This window comes from Coregonus clupeaformis, unplaced genomic scaffold (assembly GCF_020615455.1).
Source record: "Coregonus clupeaformis isolate EN_2021a unplaced genomic scaffold, ASM2061545v1 scaf0366, whole genome shotgun sequence".
Lineage (NCBI taxonomy): Eukaryota > Metazoa > Chordata > Actinopteri > Salmoniformes > Salmonidae > Coregonus > Coregonus clupeaformis.
Window position 1 is genome coordinate 140318 of NW_025533821.1, and position 22083 is coordinate 162400.

Sequence of the window (22083 nt, forward strand, 5' to 3'; positions counted from 1 at the left end):
AATGTCTCATTGCAATATTTTACATATTCATAATCATTACTTTTGCTGGTTCTTTGAGACAGCTTTTAGGTGCCGTTTAGATAAGCGCGCTCATAATTGAATTGAATTATGATAATAACGCATTTTCTTCATATTCGTGTTACATCCTCTGTAGCTCAATTGGTAGAGCATGGTGCTTGTAACGCCAGGGTAGTGGGTTTGATCCCCGGGACCACCCATACGTAAAAATGTATGCACACATGACTGTAAGTCGCTTTGGATAAAGCGTCTGCTAAATGGCATATTATTATTATTATTATATGACATGTGTGCAGTGAACCCATTATAATATCTATGCACTGTTTTTACTATATCTCTCTAGGTAGAAAATGCTGTGAGACAGGGAAAAACCGGGCGTGCCTGCACAGACGGACAAAACCAGTGGAATGCTGGGTCTAAAAGAAATGCTGGTCAGAGGAAGATGAAGTATGTCCGCTTCAAACGACACAACAGGAAGGATCTCTACCAGCTGCCACCAACTTCACCGCCATCCTCTACCACTCCAGAAGCGGCACAGGAGGTGACACTCTTTAGGACTCATGAAGAGTGGAGGAAGAACGCACTTGCCTCACCAATGGCAGCACTTTTCAATTGCCCTGGGAATAGCCTCCTGCAGCTCTGCTTTAATGCTAATACCTCCTCCATCACCGAGCCAACACCATGTCCACACCTCCATCTCCTAAACCATGAAGAGCACCACACACCACTGGCTTGTGTAAAATGCAGAACCTTCTATGATGAATACATTAACATGTCCACAGCCCAGCTTGAGGAGATTGAGAAGGCTACAAAAGCACAGAGCAAAGAACAGGTCTGGCATGATGCGCGGAGAGTGCGCATCACAGCGAGCACAGCTAGAAAGGTGCCCATTCGCTCAACCACGGCGCCTGACAAGTTTTTGTCAGAACACTTACACCCATCCTTCCGTGGCAATGCCGCAACCCGTCAAGGAGCGGAGGGGGAGGAACTTGCAAGGGACTATTTGGAAACTCTGGGCAACAGCATTGAAACCAAAGGCTTAGTGGTGTGCGAAAAGGAACCGTGGCTTGCAGCATCTCCCGATGGAGTGATAAACAACGACATTCTGTTGGAGATCAAATCACCTGTGATGGGAAACAAGTCACTTGCAGAATTTTTGGCAACAAAGAACTGCGAAATCACAACTGTGGCAAACGGAGATAGGGTAGATTACCATATTGCCTGCAATGGTCCAAAAGGCTACTACATGCAGGTACAAATTGGGATGCACTGCACAGGGCTTCAGCACTCCAAGTTGGTGATCTGGAACAAAACTGAGCACCTAGAAATCGAAGTACCCTACGACCAAGGCTTTGTCCAGGGGCATATCATAAGGCTGCGCACATTCTACTTTGCCCACATGCTCCCCGAAAATTGTTGATGATTTTGTTGAGGGAAGGTTACAGTTCTGCAGTAAATATCTCAGCATTTTAAAACCAAAATAAACTGCCTTATTTAGGTCATGCCCACAGGAGCCAACAGATGTCCATTGTTTACATGATCTCTTTATGCTGTGCAATATATCAGTGTGCCTACTGTTTGAGTGAAAATAAAGTTTGATGTAATTTCAATCCTTAGAGTGCTACAATTTATTTTAACACAGTTCATAATTCATAGTAAGCTCATACTGTACATAAATAACACTTGATTAATTAATTGTTTTGAGGAAACTAAACAAATGGCTTCAACAAGAAAGATTGCGTGTTTAATCTTAACAGGTATTAAAAAGTAAAATACAAAAGCAGCCCACACAATTACATCACTATGAAAATATTCATATATAATATTTAAAAATACAATGCACGCAGTATTTGTTGTGTTTATCTGTATTTAATGAACAACATGGCTGGGTGTTGGTAGACAGGGACACAGGGCAAGATTCTAAACCTCACTGATCAGTGGACTCTTCAGGTTAACTAGGCCAGCACAGATGGTTAAGATGTTGTCCAGTTTCGGTGCCATGCTGATGGGAACATTCTGGGATAAAATCTTAAACACCTTCAGTCTCTGGATTGCTCTTTCCACATGTATGCGGACATTGGCTACTCGCCTGGTGCGTGTCGTCTCCTCATTGGTCAACTGATTGCGCCTGTAGGTGAAAGCAGGGATGTTCAAACTGACCCTTCTCTCATCAAGCAAGTCTCGAATGGTGAACCCACGGTCCGCCATGACCTCATCACCAGCCCTCAGATAGTCTAGGAACCCACTGTCCATGGTGATAAACTTATCGCTGCTTCTCCCAGCATATAAACATATAAACATGATTAGCCCATTAGGGGCCACAGCGACGAGATATTTCACAGTGTTGCGTGATTTATACTGGCTGAAAGTGTCACTCCTTGAGTCGTGGTTTGTGGCTCTCTGCATGGCACTTTCGGCACAGTCAATGATGCAGGTGGTTCGAGGGTAGTTCCTCTGAAACGACAAGGGCATTGTGGCACGAATGGTCTCTCTTGGAAGCCAGGGGATCAGGACTTTGAACTGTTCACCCATCACGTCAATCCAGTGACTAATCACAATGCTTGCCATGGATGTAGACACATTGAAGCGGTGAGCAATATCTCCTAATATTAGGTTTAGTTTTAGTTTCATCAACGTCATAAGTATTTGGTCAACAACAGGAAGGGTAATTGATGGCTTACTGAAAGGCAACAACACCGTCACCAGGGTGAAGAATTGAACCATAAGCACTCCTGTATACAGCCGGGACCTAGCATCATCAATGACCGTGGTGCTGGTCACAGTAGGACCCATTTTTGCCTCGCACTGTGTGGCCTTGTCTACTTTAACAGACTGTGTTGAACAGTAAATGTGATCAATATGTGACGGATCCTCCCATTGGGTCTGGGCATCTCGAAATTTTGGTGTAGCAGGCTCGGCCTCACAGACAGGCTGACAGGTTTCTGGAGCATCTAAAAAGGGGAAGAGAAAACATGGATGGAGCAAAATTAATGCAGGCATAGAGTCCTCTCACTACAAACATCACAATGGAAAAATGTGTACTACAACATTGCACTCACACGCACACACACAATCATCATCACAACAGCCTGCCACCTTGCATTGTATTTATGATGTAGACTAAGGCACACGCAGGCAGGCACACACACACACACACACACACACAATTAATGATGTAGCTATCGTGGGCATTGTTTGTCCCATCTCCAAAACAATCAACTGCCTTAGCAAAATACCGGTAGCAATGTTAATGTATGACAACTTCTTCATAATTAACAGTATTGTCAGCTTCATAGCTAAAGTTGCTGAACTTACCCTCAGATTCAAGTCTGCGTTTCTTTATCTGGGAGGAGGCAGTGGTCCGCTGGGTGAGTTGACGCCTATTTGGCTGGGGAGGGCGATTGTATCCCAACCACAACTCTGGGAAAGGATTATCCTTGGTAGGTTTTTGGTCAACAAAGTGATAGGAACAAACAAAAGGGGTTGAGGGGTGGTTTCTTTAGATTCAATGCCTTCAGCCAGGTCCTTGATTCCGAGTCGGTATCAGGCTTGCGAAAAAATGTAAACAATGGAGCACATGGACATTGCCTCTTTGTAGCTGGTTTGTGGTCATAGCACTCTCTATCTAACCACTCGTTCAGGTGCTTTCTCGAGTTTTTGCAACCAACTACCACACACGTCGTTCCCGAACCACTTTTCTTCATGTTGTAATTGTAATTTTTATATCCTCTTTGTCACTGCGATATCAGTGCTTTGTCGGCACAACGGAGCTAGCTAGCAAAACAAACCCAGCCCGGCAGAACGGAACTGGATTGCATCGACGGGAGGAGTTCAGGAAGTAGAGCGGAAACGGCTCAAAAACTTGTCTATATGTCGCAAGTAAAGCCCTGGGTGGTGAGTTGATACAATTCCAGGTCTGGAAGGTTAAAACCACCCTCTGACTTAGGAAGATGTAAAACTTTCATTTTTATTCTATGAGTTTTATTTGCCCATATAAAGTATTTTATGACAGTATACATTTTTGGCCCTGCTTTAAAATATGTTCAGCTTATGAAGGCTTCATAAATCCTTCATAAAGCCTTCATAAGCACTACATAAATGCGTTACAAAGCATCTATAACCATATGCCATGCTTTATAAAGGGTTCATAAATGTGGCATAACTGTGTGACATAATCACCAATGTCAAATGTGACATAACCCATCATAGTACCCTCCAAGCTCATCATTAAGCTTGAGGCCCTGGGTCTGAACTCCGCCCTGTGCAACTGGTCCTGGACTTCTTGATGGGCCAATCCCAGGTGGTGAAGGTAGGAAACAACATCTCCACTTCGCTGATCCTCAACACCCACAAGGGCTGTTGGCTTGGCACCTAAAACCCTCACAAACTTTTACAGATGCACAATTGAGAGCATCCTGTCGGGCTGTATCACCGCCTGGTACGGCAACTGCACCGCCCGCAACCGCAGGGCTCTCCAGAGGGTGGTGCGGTCTGCCAAACGCATTACTGGGGGCAAACATATGCCCTCCAGGACACCTACAGCACCCGATGTCACAGGCAGGAAGGCCAAAAAGATCATCAAGGACATCAACCACCCGAGCCACTGCCTGTTCACCCCGCTATCATCCAGAAGGTGAGGTCAGTACAGGTGCATCAAAGCTGGGACCGAGAGAATGAAAAACAGCTTATATCTCAAGGCCATCAGACTGTTAAATAGCCATCACTAGCACATTAGAGGCTGCTATTGCCTATTGAAATCACTGGCCACTTTAAGAAATGGAACACTAGTCACTTTAATAATGTTTACATATCTTGCATTACTCATCTTATATGTATATACTGTATTCTATAATATTCTACTGTATCTTAGTCCATGCCGCTGTCATTGCTTGTCCATATATGTATATATTCTTAAATTCCATTCCTTACTTAGATTTGTGTGTATTGGGTATATGTTGTGAAATTGTTAGATATTACTTGTTAGATATTACTGCACTGTCGGAGCTAGAAGCACAAGCATTTCGCTACACCCGCAATAACATCTGCTAAACACGTGTATGTGACAAATAACATTTGATTTGATTTGATGTACATGGTGCTGTATATTAATTTAACTAATATAGCTACATGGGTTTTAACTAGAAACATTATTTGTTAGTTTACAATTGTACAATTTATACACCAAGCATATAAAAACCCTGAAGACTGCTGGAAAGCCCCGAACGCAAGATTGTAATTTTTATGACTCACACAGTGATGGAACATATTGCTTGGAGCCTGCTGTACATGGTAACCTGGTGCGCAACACGTGGCACTTCATTTATTAGTATGGAATTGGCTGTGAGGATTTTTCTACAATATTCACAACATATTGACACAATTACAATCTTTATATAATAAAAATGTCATTAATAACATGTGGAAAAACATATTTGAGTGAACATTAGCAAGCCAGCAGTAGGTGAAACAGAAAGTGAATTCTCTCCTCCCTCTGATAGCTTGTAGCTATCACTGTCTAGGTCTAGGATATTTACTAGCCCATACCAGTGACATACTTAGCTATGTTATCGCCATATGGCAGTACACAAACGGTCACTGAAAGGTATCTACCTCTCTTGATATACTAATGTCCGTCCCTCAGACAGCTTTGCTCCTATTCATCATCTCTCACTTTTACATTTCGAATTCCTACTCCTGCTTTTTCTTGCTGTGACTATTGCTCTGTATCTTGCTCTCTCTCTGTGTCTAACATTTGACTATGCTGGCATAAATAAGGTACTGTGTTATCAGGGATCTGGGAATGTCTCAGTTAGAGTTGGTTGGTTTTGAATGGATTAGAATACCAGGTTAGATATTCAACAGAATTCCTCTGTTCTACAGTTGCAACACTTTTTGCTTTTTTTTTCTAGTCAACAGACACACTCTTCTGTTTGTAATTCTCTCTTTGTCTTTGTAACTTACCCTAACAATAGTACTATAACAAATGTTATGCAACAATAGTATACGCATGCACTTGGCACACCTTTTCTATGTATGACAGACCACATTGTCTGTCAGTAGGGCCTGACTACTTTAGGGGTGGGACAGAGGAGAGGTAAAAAACAACCACACACAGCTGTGTTCTCTTATGTTTACACCTGACACAGCAAGACAGCAGCCATTCCTGAACTAAACTGACAGAGGTAAGGATCATTTAATAGGATTTGATTTTAATGTCCAGGTAGCAGATAATGGACCTTATCTGACATTTATGTAGTTGGTGCTGTATATTAATTTAACTAATATAAATGGGTTCTAACTTGAAAAATTATTTGTTAGTTTAGAATTGTACAAATTATGCAACTCGCATATAAAAACCCTGAAAACTGCTGGAAAGCCCCGAACGCAAGATTGTAATTTTTATGACTCACACATTGGAGGAACATATTGCTTGGAGCCTGCTGTACGTGGTAACCTGGTGCGCAGCACGTGGCACTTCACTTATTAGTATGGAATTGGCTGTGAGGATTTTTCTACAATATTCACAACATATTGACACAATTACAATCTTTATATAATCAAAATCTTATTTCAGCAATAATGTGGAAAAACATTTGAGTGAATGCTAGCAAGCCAACAGCAGATGAAACAGAAAGTGAATTCTCTCCTCCCTCTCTCCCCAGTTTTAGCTTGCGGATATCACTGTCTAACTGGCTAGTTTAGGATATTTACTAGCCCATACCAGTGACAAATTTAGCTACCACTGAACAAAAATATATAGCAACATGTAAAGTGTTGGTCCCATGTTTCATGAGCTGAAATAAAACAGTCCAGAAATTTTCCATACGCACAAAAAGCTTCTTTCTCATAAATGTTGTGCACAAATGCGTTTACATCCCTGTCAGTGAACATTTCTCCTTTGTCAAGATAATCCATCTACCTGTCAGGTGTGGCATATCAAGAAGCTGATTAAACAGCATGATCATTACACAGGTGCACCATGTGCTGGGGACAATAAAAGCGTCCACTGAATGAAATGTATGTAATGTAAAGAGAATTGCAAAAGTTATTGCTCTATTCTAATTCAATGTAATTTGCCAAATGTGGCCATTTCTGTTAAGCCAATGTCAGGAAAGCTGCACATTGCTGAAAAGAAATGGCATTTTCATATTCTGCATGCTCATAGTTTAACAATTCCCTCTTTGTTTGAATAGCATAAGCTCTGAATTCATTATTGTAATATGTTGTCATTCCCAACATCAAATCTTTTAAAATCATTGTAGTGTTGGGAACAGAAGTAGGGGCCACATTATATCTGATGGCAGGCCACAAATGGTCATTGAAAGGTACACTACATGATCAAAAGTATGTATGGGCATTAACACCCTCCACTCTTCTGGGAAGGCTTTCCACTAGATGTTGAAACATTGCTGCGGGGACTTGCTGCCATTCCGCCACAAGAGCATTAGTGAGGTCGGGCACTGATGTTGGGCAATTATGCCTGGCTCGCAGTCGGCGTTCCAATTCATCCCAAAGGTGTTCGATGGGGTTGAGGTCAGGGCTCTGTGCATGCCAGTCAAGTTCTTCCACAATGATCTCGACAAACCATTTCTGTATGGACCTCGCTTTGTGCAAGGGGGCATTGCCATGCTGAAACAGGAAAGGGCCTTCCCCAAACTGTTGCCACAAAGTTGGAAGCACAGAATCATCTAGAATGTCATTGTATGCTGTAGTGTTAAGATTTCCCTCCACTGGAACTAAGGGGCCTAGCCCGAACCATGAAAAACAGCCCCAGAGCATTATTTCTCCTCCATCAAACTTTACATTTGGCACTATGCATTCGGGCAGGTAGCGTTCTCCTGGCATCTACCATACCTAGATTCATCCGTCGGATTGCCAGATGGTGAAGCGTGAATCATCACTCCAGAGAGCGCGTTTCCACTGCTCCAGAGTCCAATGGCGGCGAGATTTACACCACTCCAGCCGACGCTTGGCATTGCGCATGATGATCTTAGGCTTGTGTGTGACTGCTTGGCCATGGAAACCCATTTCATGAAGCTCCCGACGAACAGTTCTTGTGCTGATGTTGCTTCCAGAGGAAGTTTGGAACTCGGTAGTGAGTGTTGCAACCGAGGACAGACATTTTTTACGTGCTACCAACTTCAGGACTCGGTGGTCCCGTTCTGTGAGCTTGTGTGGCCTACCACTTTGCGGCTGAGCTGTTGTTGCTCCGAGACGTTTCCACTTCACAATATCAGCACTTACAGTTGACCGGGGCTGCTCTAGCAGGGCAGAAATTTGACAAACTGACTTGTTGGAAAAGTGGCATCCTATGACGGTGCCACATTGAAAGTCACTGAGCTCTTCAGTAAGGCCATTCCACTGTCAGTGTTTGTCTATGGAGATTGCATGGCGATGTGCTCGATTTTATACACATTATCTCAAATTCCTACTCTTGCTTTTTCTTGCTGTGACACTTGCTCTGTATCTTGCTGTGTCTCTATGTCTAATATATATTGATACTATGACAATGAATGACAAATGGATGACACATAACACAGCATGTGACTTTTTTGTTCCTGTGTAGAGTTTGACATTATTTGACGGTGCTGGCATAAATAGGCTACTGTGCTATCAGGGATTTGGGAATGCCTCAGAGTTGGTTGGCTTTGAATGGATTAAAATAACAGCTTAGATTTTCACCAGAATTTCCACCTTACTATGTGAGAAACTGTCTGCAGAATTCCTCTGTTCTACAGTTGGAGCACTGTTTGCTTTAGTTTGTAGTCAACAGACACACCCTTCTCACCCACCTCATTATCATCTTCTTTGGAATTTCTCTTTGTCTTTGTAACATTGAGAGAATTGACTCTGTAGGGTGTACTTACCGGTACTTACCTTAACAATAGTACTATAACAAATGCTATGCAGAGGTGAATGCTTTAGTCGTTTTTGGTCACAATTTTTCACATTTCTTTCGGATCTTGACCCCACTGTCCACCAAACCCCCTAGATGGATTATTCCACCAAAACTCTTGCTGCTGGCTGCTTTGGGAAGATATACAGGGAGAAGTACAATGACACCTGGGCTGCAATCAAGAAGGTGCCACAACACTTAATCAATAGGACAGACCTGGAGAGAGAGTGTCAAGTATACAAGTGAGTATGACAGATAATGTGCTATCATGGTATAATAATAATAATATGCCATTTAGCAGACGCTTTTATCCAAAGCGACTTACAGTCATGCGTGCATACATTATTTTTTTGTGTATGGGTGGTCCCGGGGATCGAACCCACTACCTTGTCGTTACAAGCGCCGTGCTCTACCAGCTGAGCTACCAGCTGAGCTAAATGGTGATGATATCAGAGATGGTGTTGATGAGGGTGCTGATGAAGGTCACTACAGAAGTGCTTAGTTGTGCTGTCTGTAGACTCCAATGCCCTCATAACCCTTTCTCTCCATTTTATGTCACACTCTCTCTGTGACCTGGGACTCCAGTAAGGCAATTCATCCTAACATAGTGAAGCTTCTGGGTAATCCAACACTCAAGGACTCTAAGTGGATCATCCCCATGGAGTTCATTTTTGGAGAGGAACTGGAGACAACCATCTTCAAATCACAAAAATCTAAAATACAGGTAGGTCTATGGATCCCACCTCTTCCACCAAACATGCATGCGACAGTGTTGATGAAAGTTCACATAGTAAAACTTTTCTATCTGAAATATCTGCTAAATAAGTATCTAGGCCTACAGGATTTTCAGGGGGCCTTCCCAAAATTATTAAAATATTTCTATGTGCAATTTAGCTCATCAGTTGATAATCAAAGCCTTTGTTCCCCCACAGTTGACTCCATCTATAAAGGCCACCATCATCACAGGCATGTGTGAAGGACTACTTCACCTACACAGCAAAGATATCGTCCATCAGGACCTCAAGCCTGACAACATCATGGTGAGAAAGGCAATAAAGTTGTTTTTGTTGTTCTGATGTTCTTCATTAATGATGCAAGACTTTAGAAGCAGTTGTTCATCTGTTGTTGGGAGTAAAGGACATTATCACTGTAAATAAATAGACTAGATACAGTATAAAACAAAATTTCTCCACCCCTCTCAAATGATCTCTTCCAGGTAGAGCATGACACTCACCGAGCTGTGATCATTGATATGGGACTGGCCAAATTCTTCCGCAATGGCCTAAATTCTGCCATGGATATGGGCAACGAGGCTTACTCTCCCCCTGAGGTCCTGCAGAGGAGGGGCCAGCGAGATCAGCGCTCAGATGTGTGGGCTATGGGTAAAATCATCGCTGAACTCTGTGCCAGAGTCAGGCTGCACACCCCCAGTGTCTGTCCAACTAAGATCCAGGAGACCCTCAGACTCCAAGGCCAGCAGTACTGTAATGCTGTCTGTAGGATGGTGCAGAGCGACCCCACAGTGCGAGCCACCATGGCCGGGATCATGCCAGAGATACGAAGGGCAGGGGGAGGTGGCAACACCGGGGAGAAACAAAGAGGACATCTTCTGACACCCTTTCCTCACACTGAGGTAAAAGACACCTTGCCACATCCTCAAGCTCCTGTACAGCACTCACTTTCTCCGAGATTTGAGCGTGCAGCTTTTCCAAAGCCTGAGGTCAAGACAACACTAAGTCCTCAAGCTCCTGTACAGCGTTCACCATCTCCATCGAGATTTGGGCGCAATGCTTTACCAAGGCCTGAGGCCAAGACGCTAGTGGGATCTCCTGTGAGAGCGCCTTCTCGATCCAGATGGGAGCCTACAGCTTCTCCAAAGCCTGAGGTCAAGACGCTAGTGCGAGCTCCTGTTCGAGTGCCTTCTCCATCGAGATGGGAGCGTGCAGCCTTGCCAAAGACTGAGGTCAAGACTGAGGTCAAGACAACACTGCAACCACAACCTGTACAGCGGTCACCTTCCCCATCAAGATGGGAGTGGGCAGCCTCTCCAAAGCCTGAAGTCAAGAACTCACCGTCTCCCCATCCAAAGGTAGACCAGTGTAATGCATTGGTTCCATCAGGCATGGCTCAACCCAGTCAAGATGTCATGAAACAGCTTCTCTACAAAGAGGCGTCGAAGGGTCTCCCATGCCCACTCCCCACAACGGGCAAGGTGCGAATCCGCCGCTATGAGCAAAGGAATGGGGAAGTGGAGACTTGGATGCAAAAGGAGGTGGAGACTGAAGGAGGGAGGATAGTCAAGTTTGAGGATGTGAAGTTTAACAACAAGTCGTAAGAAGGTTATTGAGAGGTTGTGAAATAGTTGAGAGTTGATTGGACTCTGCTACTCCAGAGGGTGGGTCACTCCCCTTCCATCCTTCATTGTAAAAGTCTGACATGTTTATGGAGAGGGGGAAGAGTATATTTGGGAAGGGGGATAAACTAATAAAATAATTATAATGTCCAGTGAAACTATACTGGACGCACCCTACAATAAAGTGAAACAATATTTACTACGGTAGACAACATTTATATACTGCATACACTACCGGTCAAAAGTTTTAGAACACCTACTCATTCAAGGGTTTTTCTTTATTTTTACTATTTTCTACATTGTAGAATAATAGTGAAGAAATCAAAACTATGAAATAACACATATGGAATCATGTAGTAACCAAAAAAGTGTTAAACAAATCAAAATATATTTTATATTTGAGATTCTTCAAATAGCCACCCTTTGCCTTGATGACAGCTTTGCACACTCTTGGCATTCTCTCAACCAGCTTCATGAGGTAGTCACCTGGAATGCATTTCAATTAACAGGTGTGTCTTCTGAAAAGTTAATTTGTGGAATTTCAGTTGTGTTGTGACAAGGTAGGGGAGGTGTACAGAAGATAGCCCTATTTGGTAAAAGTCCAAGTCCATATTATGGCAAGAACAGCTCAAATAAGCAAAGAGAAACGACAGTCCATCATTACATTAAGACATGAAGGTTAGTCAATACAGAAACTTTGAAAGTAGGATAAGTTCATTAGAGTTACCAGCCTCAGAAATTGCAGCCCAAATAAATGCTTCACAGAGTTCAAGTAACAGACACATCTCAACATCAACTGTTCAAAGGAGAATGTGTAAATCAGGCGTTCATGGTCGAACTGCTGCAAAGAAACCATTACTAAAGGACACCAACAAGAAGAAGAGACTTGCTTGGGCCAAGAAACACGAGCAATGGACATTAGACCGGTGGAAAGTTGTCCTTTGGTCTGGAGTCCAAATTGGAGATTATTGGTTCCAATCGCCGTGTTTTTGTGAGACACAGTGTGGGTAAACGGATGATCTCCGCATGTGTATTTCCTTCAAGACTGTTGGAAAAGCATTCCAGGTGAAGCTGGTTGAGAGAATTCCAAGAGTGTGCAAAGCTGTCATCAAGGCAAAGGGTGGTTATTTAAAGAATCTCAAATATAAAATATATTTTGATTTGTTTAACACTTTTTTGGTTACTACATGATTCCACTTTTGACTGGTAGTGTATATATACAGTGAGGGAAAAAAGTATTTGATCCCCTGCTGATTTTTTATGTTTGCCCACTGACAAAGAAATGCTCCTAATCTCAGCTTGTTACCTGTATAAAAGACACCTGTCCACAGAAGCAATCAATCAATCAGATTCCAAACTCTCCACCATGGCCAAGACCAAAGAGCTCTCCAAGGATGTCAGGGACAAGATTGTAGACCTACACAAGACTGGAATGGGCTACAAGACCATCGCCGAGCAGCTTGGTGAGAAGGTGACAACAGGGTGCGATTATTCGCAAATGGAAGAAACACAAAAGAACTGTCAATCTCCCTCGGCCTGGGGCTCCATGCAAGATCTCACCTCGTGGAGTTGCAATGATCATGAGAACGGTGAGGAATCAGCCCAGAACTACACGGGAGGATCTTGTCAATGATCTCAAGGCTGCTGGGACCATAGTCAACAAGAAAACAATTGGTAACACACTACGCCATGCTCAAGAAAGCACATATACAGGGCCGTCTGAAGTTTGCCAATGAACATCTGAATGATTCAGAGGAGAACTGGGTGAAAGTGTTGTGGTCAGATGAGACCAAAATCGAGCTCTTTGGCATCAACTCAACTCGCCGTGTTTGGAGAAGGAGGAATGCTGCCTATGACCCCAAGAACACCATCCCCACCGTCAAACATGGAGGTGGAAACATTATGCTTTGGGGGTGTTTTTCTGCTAAGGGGACAGGACAACTTCACCGCATCAAAGGGACGATGGACGGGGCCATGTACCGTCAAATCTTGGGTGAGAACCTCCTTCCCTCAGCCAGGGCATTGAAAATGGGTCGTGGATGGGTATTCCAGCATGACAATGACCCAAAACACACGGCCAAGGCAACAAAGGAGTGGCTCAAGAAGAAGCACATTAAGGTCCTGGAGTGGCCTAGCCAGTCTCCAGACCTTAATCCCATAGAAAATCTGTGGAGGGAGCTGAAGGTTCGAGTTGCCAAACGTCAGCCTCAAAACCTTAATGACTTGGAGAAGATCTGTAAAGAGGAGTGGGACAAAATCCCTCCTGAGATGTGTGCAAACCTGGTGGCCAACTACAAGAAACGTCTGACCTCTGTGATTGCCAACAAGGGTTTTGCCACCAAGTACTAAGTCATGTTTTGCAGAGTGGTCAAATACTTATTTCCCTCATTAAAATTCAAATCAATTTATAACATTTTTGACATGCATTTCTTTGTATTTTTGTTGTTGTTATTCTGTCTCTCACTGTTCAAATAAACCTACCATTAAAATTATAGACTGATCATTTCTTTGTCAGTGGGCAAACGTACAAAATCAGCAGGGGATCAAATACTTTTTTCCCTCACTGTATGCTTTCAGTACTAGATTCATTCTCTGATCCTTTGATTGGGTGGACATGTCAGTTCATGCTGTAAGAGCTCTGATAGGTTGGAGAACGTCCTCCGGAAGTCATAATTACTGTGTAAGTCATTGGAAGGGGGTAAAACCATGAGCCTCCTAGGTTTTGTATTGAAGTCAATGAACCCAGAGGAGGATGGAAACTAGCTGTCCTCCGGCTACACCATGGTGCTACCCCAGAGAGTGCTGCTGAGGCTACTGTAGACTTTCATTCTAAAACAGTGTTTTAATCAATTATTTGGCGATGTGAATATATTTAATAAAGTTATATCTAAAAAGGAGACCTTTTTTAATATTCCACTATAAAAAAAAATCTGTAATTCACTGAGGAGGATGGTCCTCCCCTTCCTCTGAGAAATAATAATAATAGAAAGTAGACAGTAAGACGAAGAATAAATACACAATGAGCAATGATAGCTTGGCTATATACATGGGGTACCAGTTCCTAGTCGATGTACAGGGGTATGAGGAAGTTGAGGTAGACATGTACATATACAGTGTATTCAGAAAGTATTCAGACCTCTTGACTTTTTCAACATTTTGTTACGTTACAGTCTTATTCTAAAATTGATAAAATTAACTTTTTCCCTCAGTCATCTACACACAATACCCCATAATGACAAAAAGAAAACAGGTTTTTAGAAATGTTTGCAAAATGTTTTACAAATAAAAAACAAAAATACTTTACGTACATAGGTATTCAGACCCTTTGCTATGAGACTCGAAATTGAGCTCAGGTGCATCTGGTTTCCATTGATCATCCTTGAGATGTTTCTACAACTTGATTGGAGTCCACCTGTGGTAAATTCAATTGATTGAACATGATTTGGAAAGGCACACACCTGTCTATATAAGGTTACACAGTTGACAGTGCATGTCAGAGCAAAAACCAAGCCATGAGGTTTAAGGAATTGTCCATAGAGCTCCAAGACAGGATTGTGTCGAGGCACAGATCTGGGGAAGGGTACCAAAACATTTCTGCAGCATTGAATGTCCCCAAGAACACAGTGCCCTCCATCATTCTTAAATGGAATACGTTTTTAACCACATAGACTCTTCCTAGAGCTGGCTGCCCAGCCAAACTGATCAATCAGGGGAGAAGGGCCTTGGTCAGGGAGGTGACCAAGAACCCGATGGTCACTCTGACAGAGCTCCAGAGTTCCCCTGTGGAGATGGGACAACCTTCCAGAAGGACAACCATCTCTGCAGCACTCCACCAATCAGGCCTTTATGGTAGAGTGGCCAGACGGAAGCCACTCTTCGGTAAAAGGCACATGACAGCCCAAAAGGCATCTAAAGTACTCTCAGACCATGAGAAACAAGATTCTCTGGTCTGATGAAACCAAGATTGAACTCTTTGGCCTGAGTGCCAAGCGTCACGTCTGGAGGAAACCTTGCACCCTCCCTACGGTGAAGCATGGGGGTGGCAGCATCATGCTGTGGGGATGTTTTTCAGTGGCAGGGACTGGGAGACTAGTCAGGATTGAGGGAAAGATGAACGGAGCAAGTACAGAGAGATCCTTGATGAAAACCTGCTCCAGAGCGCTCAGGACCTTAGACTGGGGCGAAGGTTCTTCTTCCAACAGTACAACGACCCTAAGCACACAGCCAAGACAACACAGGGGTGGCTTCAGGACAAGTCTCTGAATGTCCTTGAGTGGCCCAGCCAGAGCCCGGACTTGAACCCGATCGAACATCTCTGGAGAGACCTGAAAATAGCTGTGCAGCGACACTCCCCATCCAACCTGACAGAGCTTGAGAGGATCCCCAAATACAGGTGTGCCAAGCTTGTAGCATCATACCCAAGAAGACTCAAGGCTGTAATCGCTGCCAAAGGTGCTTCAACAAAGTACTGAGTAAAGGATCGGAATACTTATGCAAATGTAATATTTTTTTATTTTTAATACATTTTCAAAATGTTCTAAAAACCTGTTTTTGCTTTGTCATTATGGGGTATTGTGTGTAGACAATTTAATCCATTTTAGAATAAGGCTGTAACGTAACAAAATGTGGAAAAAGTCAAAGGGTCTGAATACTTTCCGAATGCGCTGTAGGTAGGGGTAAAGTGACTAGGCAACATAATATAGTGTGGAAGTGTGTGTGTGTGTATGTATTGAAGTGTCAGTGTAAGTATGTGTGAGTGTGTGAATAGAGCCCAGTGTGTGTGCATAGAGTTGGGGGTAGAAGCTGATCCAGTTGCAGACTGAGGTGTTCAATCCCAAGGACCTTAGCTTAGTGATGAGCTTGGAGGGCACGATGGTGCTGAATGCTGAGCTGTAGTCAATGAACGGCATTCTCACTTGGATTTATTTTGTCCAGGTGGGAAAGGGTAGTGTGGAGTGCAGTAGAGATTGCGTCATTTGTGGATCTATTTGCGCGGTATTGCTTCCGTCCCTCTCCTCACCCCTACCTGGGCTTGAACCAGGGACCCTCTGCACACATCGACAACAGTCACCCTCGAAGCACCGTTACCCGTCGCTCCACAAAAGCCGCGGCCCTTGCAGAGCAAGGGAAACAACTACTTCAAGGTCTCAGAGCAAGTGACGTCACCAATTGAAATGCTACTAGCGCGCACTGCTAACTAGCTAGCCATTTCACACCGGTTACACAAGGTTTCTGGGATGATGGTGTTGCTGTGAGCCATGACCAGCCTTTCAAAGCATTTCATGGCTACAGATGTGAGTGCTACGGGGCGGTAGTCATTTAGACAGGTTACCATGGCGTCCTTAAGCACAGGGACTATGGTGGCATCCTTGAAACATGTAGGTATTACAGACTGGGACAGGGAGAGGTTGAAAATGTCAGTGAAGACACTTGCGAGCTGGTCAGCGCATGCTTTGAGTATGCGTCCTGGTATTCCGTCTGGCCCTGCATTCTTGTGAATGCTAACCTGTGTAGAGGTCTTACCAATATCGGCTACGGAGAGTGTGACCACACAATCGTCCAGAACAGCTGGTGCTCTCACGCATGATTAAGTGTTGTTTGCCTCGAAGCGAGCATAGAAGGAATTTAGCTTGTCTGGTAGGCTTGCGTCACTGGGCAGCTCTCAGCTGGGTTTCCCTTTGTAATCCATGATAGTTTGCTATCATTTCTCCACATGGCCAGAATTATAGGGGTCTTCTCCCCTTTTAATGCTCTTATGCTCATCCTTGAAAAATGTCATAAGGTCTGAAATAGACACCAAAGTCAACATACTGTACAAACAATTACCTAGGCTAAGTAATACAATATTATTTTTTGATCTACATCTCTGCTAACTATTTAGCTAAAGTGTAGTCAGTGGCTAGGTAAGATAGAGAAAGGGGACAGAAGAAGTTCAACACTTTATTAAATTCATTTCAATACAGCACATGGATTCATCATGGATTGGGCACAGGTCTCTGATCGCACTGGTAAACGGTAGCTGACAGTGTCGGCTAGAGATGACGTGCAGGAGCTTCCTTTTTTATTTTATTTATTTATTTAACCTTTATTTAACCAGGAAGGGCTCATTGAGATTTAAAATCTCTTTTTCAAGAGCGTCCTGGCCAAGATAGGCAGCACCAAGTCATTACAAAAAATTACAGACAGACAACATGAACAACTACACGTAATCTAGTAAAAACCATTCATGAATTCACAAGAGTATAACAATATCAAAAACAGCAAATTAAAGACATTGACAGGTCAGGGAATCAGCCTCAAAATCCTTCATCAGAGATTTAAAAACACCAATCGGGACAAGTTCTTCCAGTTTAAAATTATTTTGTAAGGTGTTCCAAGACGATGGCGCAGAGTACATAAAAGACCTTTTACCAAATTCAGTTCGGACATTTGGAACAGTTAGCAGGATAAAGTCCAGTGAACGAAGAGAGTACCCACCACATTTCTGAACAATAAAAATGCCCAAATAAAAAGGTAGTAAACCCAAAATGGCTTTGTAAATAAAAGTATACCAGTGACTGAGCCTACGAGTGACTAGAGAAGGCCAGCCAACCCTGGTATACAAAGTACAGTGGTGCGTAAGGGTTTTGCAGTTTAAAATAAATCTCAAAGTACCATGATAAAGAGTGTCAATTGATCTCAAACACTGAGCGGAAGCATTCATATATAAAATATCCCCATAGTCTAGTAAAGGCATAAATGTAGCAGGAATTTGTAGTCTTGCTGAGGTCTTCTCTGTTGCTAATTAGCATTTCAAATTATTTAGAGTAAATTGAGGCGAATATATATTTATAAAACTCACTGTTATCAAAACATCAAGCCAAGGTAAGCCTACACCAAACACATCCTTAGTTTGAAGTGTTTGTAAAATTCACTATGTGAAAAATGAATGGTGAAAAAAGTATTGCAACCATTTCAGTGTTTGACCACTAGGTTTTATGGGTATTATGATGCATCCACTGTGGCAAACTATGCTAATGCACAGTTAGATACTGTCTGTAGAGGTGCTATCTTTATCAGCATTATAAAGGCTGATAGTATTTAAACAACATAAAATACGCATCCAAGCCGAACTGAAATCTTATCAGAAACATGTTGGGTCGTTTTCAAAGCTTTATATTTCCTTACAACCGGTCAAACTGATGTCATTTGGAAAATGTGCACAGAAAAGCCATATTTTTTATTTATTGCATTTTCTCCCCGGTCTCTAGTCTTTGCTCCTTGAGAGAACTTTACTGAACAAAAATATAAACGCAACATATAACAATTTCAAAGATTTTACTGAGTTACAGTTTATATAAGGAAATCAGTCAGTTGAAATAAATAAATTAGGCCATAATATATTGATTTTACATGACTTGGCAGAGGTGCATATAAACACATTTGTGCATGAAATTTAAGAGAAATAAGCTTTTTGTGCGTATGGAAAATTTTGGGGATATTTTTTTCAGCTCATGAAAAATGGGACCAACACTTTACATGTTGAGTTTATATTTTTGTTCAGTGTATATTGAAGCATTCATTCTATCGATTTATGACATTATTTTGGTGAGAAAAGGTTTATTTAGTCTTCTAGGGCAACAAATAATGACAGAAGAGAAGATGCATGTATCTAATTAAAGACAAGTTCACGAACAAATAGCCTCCCAAAATGTTGGAAATTATAAGCAGAAAGATATCTAAATCAGGCAAAAACATTCCTACACCTCCTATCAAAAAAATAGTTCTGCTGTCTCTGACTGTAGCCTACAGCGCATTTTCTATATTAGCAGGTTAGGGTCAGCAATTGGTGGCGAGTGCAGGTGAACAAACAGCTAACACACACACCACTAAAGTGTGTATATGTGATGGCCTCTAGTCCAGCAGGGCAAGCCACCCCACCACTCACTATTGTAGGCATTGAGGTTCTGTTGAAGAGTGAAGGCAAAGAGAGGAGTGCTTTAAGGGCCCAGGGCCCCTCTGCCACATCCCTGCTCCCAGGCATAAGTTGTGAGGGGAGAAGATTCAGTGGGGGAGGATGGTGGCTGGGAGTGGTGTGGGTAAAGGTGGTCCAAATCAGTGGTTCGTGGGTTGGTTCTGTTTGTTCTGTGGGTGTTCCTATTGGGGCGTGGCTCTAAGTTTAGCGGGGGGCTTTGGGTCTTGGGGGGGGCGGTGGCGTGGCGTGCAGGACAGCCTCAGTGCCGATGTGCACAAATCGCATTTGTCACATGCTTCATCAACAGCAGGTGAAGACTAACATTCAATGTGCAGGGGTACGAGATAATTGAGGTAGCTATGTACATGGTTGAATCAACATTGTTTCCAAGTAATTTCAATGAAATTACGTTGAACCAACGTGGAATAGGCATTGAATTGACGTCTGTGCCCAGTGGGAAGTGACTAGACATCAGGATACATAATAAACAGTAGCAGCATCGTGTGTGTGTGTGTATGCGAGTGTGTGAGTGTGTGTGTGTGTGTGTGTGTGTGTGGTATCAGTATGCATGTGTGCGCATGTTATGTGTGTGTGGGCGTATGTAGTGTGTGTGTGTGTTTGTGTGTGTTGGGGTGTCAGTATAAGTATGTGTGATTGTGTGCATAGAATCAGTGCAAGAGAGTTAGTGCAAAAAAGGGTCAATGCAGGTAGTCCGGGTAGCCATTTGATTAGCTATTAAGCAGTCTTGTTTAGCAGTCTTTGGGTTTAGGGGTTGAAGCTGTTCAGGGTCCTGTTGGTTTCACACTTGGTGTACTGGTACCACTTAGCGTGTGGTAGCAGACAGAACAGTCTATGGCTTGGGTGGCTGGAGTCTTTGACAATTTTTTGTGCCTTCCTCTGACACCGCCTGGTATAGAGGTCCTGGATGGCAGGGAGCTCGGCCCCAGTGATGTACTGGGCCATACTCACTGCCCTCTGTAGCGCCTTCCAGTCGGGTGCCCTGCAGTTGCCGTACCAAGCAGTGATGCAGACAGTCAAGATACACTCAATGGTTCAGTTGTACAATTTTGAGGATCTGTGGGCCCATGCCAAATCTGTTCAGCCTCCTGAAGGGGAAGAGACACTGTGCCCTCTTTAAAACAGTGTGGGAGTGTGTGGACCACGTTAATTCCTTAGTGATGTGGACACCGAGGAACTTGAAGCTCTCAACCCCTCCACTACAGCCCCATCGATGTGGATGAGGCCATGCTCACCCCTCTGTTTCGTGTAATCCACAATCAGCACCTTTGTCTTGCTGACATTGAGGGAGAGGTTGTTGTCCTGGCACCACATTGCTAGGTCTCTGACTTCCTCCCTATAGGCTGCCTCATCGTCATCAGTGATCAGTCCTACCACTGTTGTGTCGTCAGCAAATTTGATGATGGTGTTGTAGTCGTGCGCAGCCAGGGTCCTGAGCTTGGTGATGAGCTTGAAGGGGACTATGGTGTTGAATGCTGAGCTGTAGTCAATGAACAGCATTCTTACATAGGTATTCCTTTTGTCAGGTTTCCTCCAGACGTGATGCTTGGCATTCAGGCCAGAGTTTAATCTTGGTTTCATCAGACTGGAAAATCTTGTTTCTCATGGTCTGAGAGTCTTTAGGTGACTTCTGGCAAACTCCAAGCGGGCTGTTATGTGCCTTACTGAGGAGTGGCTTCCGTCTGGCCACTCTACCATAAAGGCCTGATTGGTGGAGTGCTGCAGAGATGGTTGTCCTTCTGGAAGGTTCTCCCATCTCCACAGAGAAACTCTAGAGCTCTGTCAGTGACCATCTGTTTCTTGGTCACCTCCCTGACCAAGGCCCTTCTCCCCCGATTGCTCAGTTTGGCCGGCCGGTCAATTCTAGGAAGAGTCTTGGTCATTTAAGAATGATGGAGGCCACTGTGTTCTTGGGGACCTTCAATACTGCAGACATTTTTTGGTACCCTTCCCCAGATTGTGCCTCGACACAATCCTGTGTTGGAGCTCTACGGACAATTCCTTCGACCTCATGGCTTGGTTTTTGCTCTGACATGAACTTTCAACTGTGGGACCTTATATAGATCTGTGTGTGCCTTTCCAAATCATGTCCAATCAACTGAATTTACCACAGGTGGACTCCAATCAAGTTTTAAAAACATCTCAAGGATAATCAATGGAAACAGGATGCACCTGAGCTCAATTTCGAGTCTCATAGCAAAGGGTCTGAATACTTATGTGAATAAGGTATTCCTGTTTTTGTTTTTTTTGTGGCAAAAAATCTGTTTTCGCTTTGTCATTATGGGGTATTGTGTGTAGATTGCTGAGGATTTTTAATTTATTCAATCAATTTTAGAATAAGGCTGTAATGTAACAAAATGTGGAAAAAGTCAAGGGGTCTGAATACTTTTCGAAGTATGCGGACACCCCTTCAAATTAATGGATTCGGCTATTTCAGCCACACCCGTTGCTGACAGGTGAATAAAATCGAACACACAGCCATGCAATCTCTATAGACAAACATTGGCAGTATAATGGCCTTACTGAAGAGCTCAGTGACTTTAAATGTGCCACCTTTCCAACAAGTCAGTTCGTCAAAATTCTGCCCTGCTAAAGCTGCCCCAGTCAACTGTAAGTGCTGTTAAGTGGAAACGTATAGGAGCAACAATGGCTCAGCCGTGAAATGGTAGGCCACACAAGCTCACAGAACGGGATCGCAGAGTCCTGAAGCGCGTAGAGCGTACAAATCGTCTGTCCTCGGTTGCAACACTCACTACCGAGTTCCAAACTGTCTCTGGAAGCAACATCAGCGCAATAACTGTTCGTCGGGAGCTTCATGAAAAGGGTTTCCATAGCCAAACAGCC

The 22083-nt window shown here is 43.3% G+C and overlaps 2 protein-coding genes across 2 annotated transcripts; one reads left to right on the forward strand and one right to left on the reverse strand.

Annotated features, from left to right (window-relative positions):
* Positions 1-1865: 1865 nt before the first annotated feature.
* LOC123484593 lies at positions 1866-8821 on the reverse strand. The gene is made up of 2 exons (XM_045215095.1): positions 8811-8821; positions 1866-2701 (listed from the first exon to the last, which is right to left on the reverse strand). Exons 1-2 carry the CDS (start codon positions 8819-8821, stop codon positions 1939-1941), a joined length of 774 nt encoding a protein of 257 aa, XP_045071030.1. The 3' UTR covers positions 1866-1938.
* Positions 8822-9010: 189 nt separating this feature from the next.
* On the forward strand, positions 9011-11524 carry LOC121560264 (mitogen-activated protein kinase 7-like). Its single transcript, XM_041873280.2, has 4 exons — positions 9011-9156; positions 9500-9638; positions 9847-9954; positions 10131-11524. Exons 1-4 carry the CDS (start codon positions 9011-9013, stop codon positions 11247-11249), a joined length of 1512 nt encoding a protein of 503 aa, XP_041729214.2. The 3' UTR covers positions 11250-11524.
* Positions 11525-22083: the final 10559 nt, after the last annotated feature.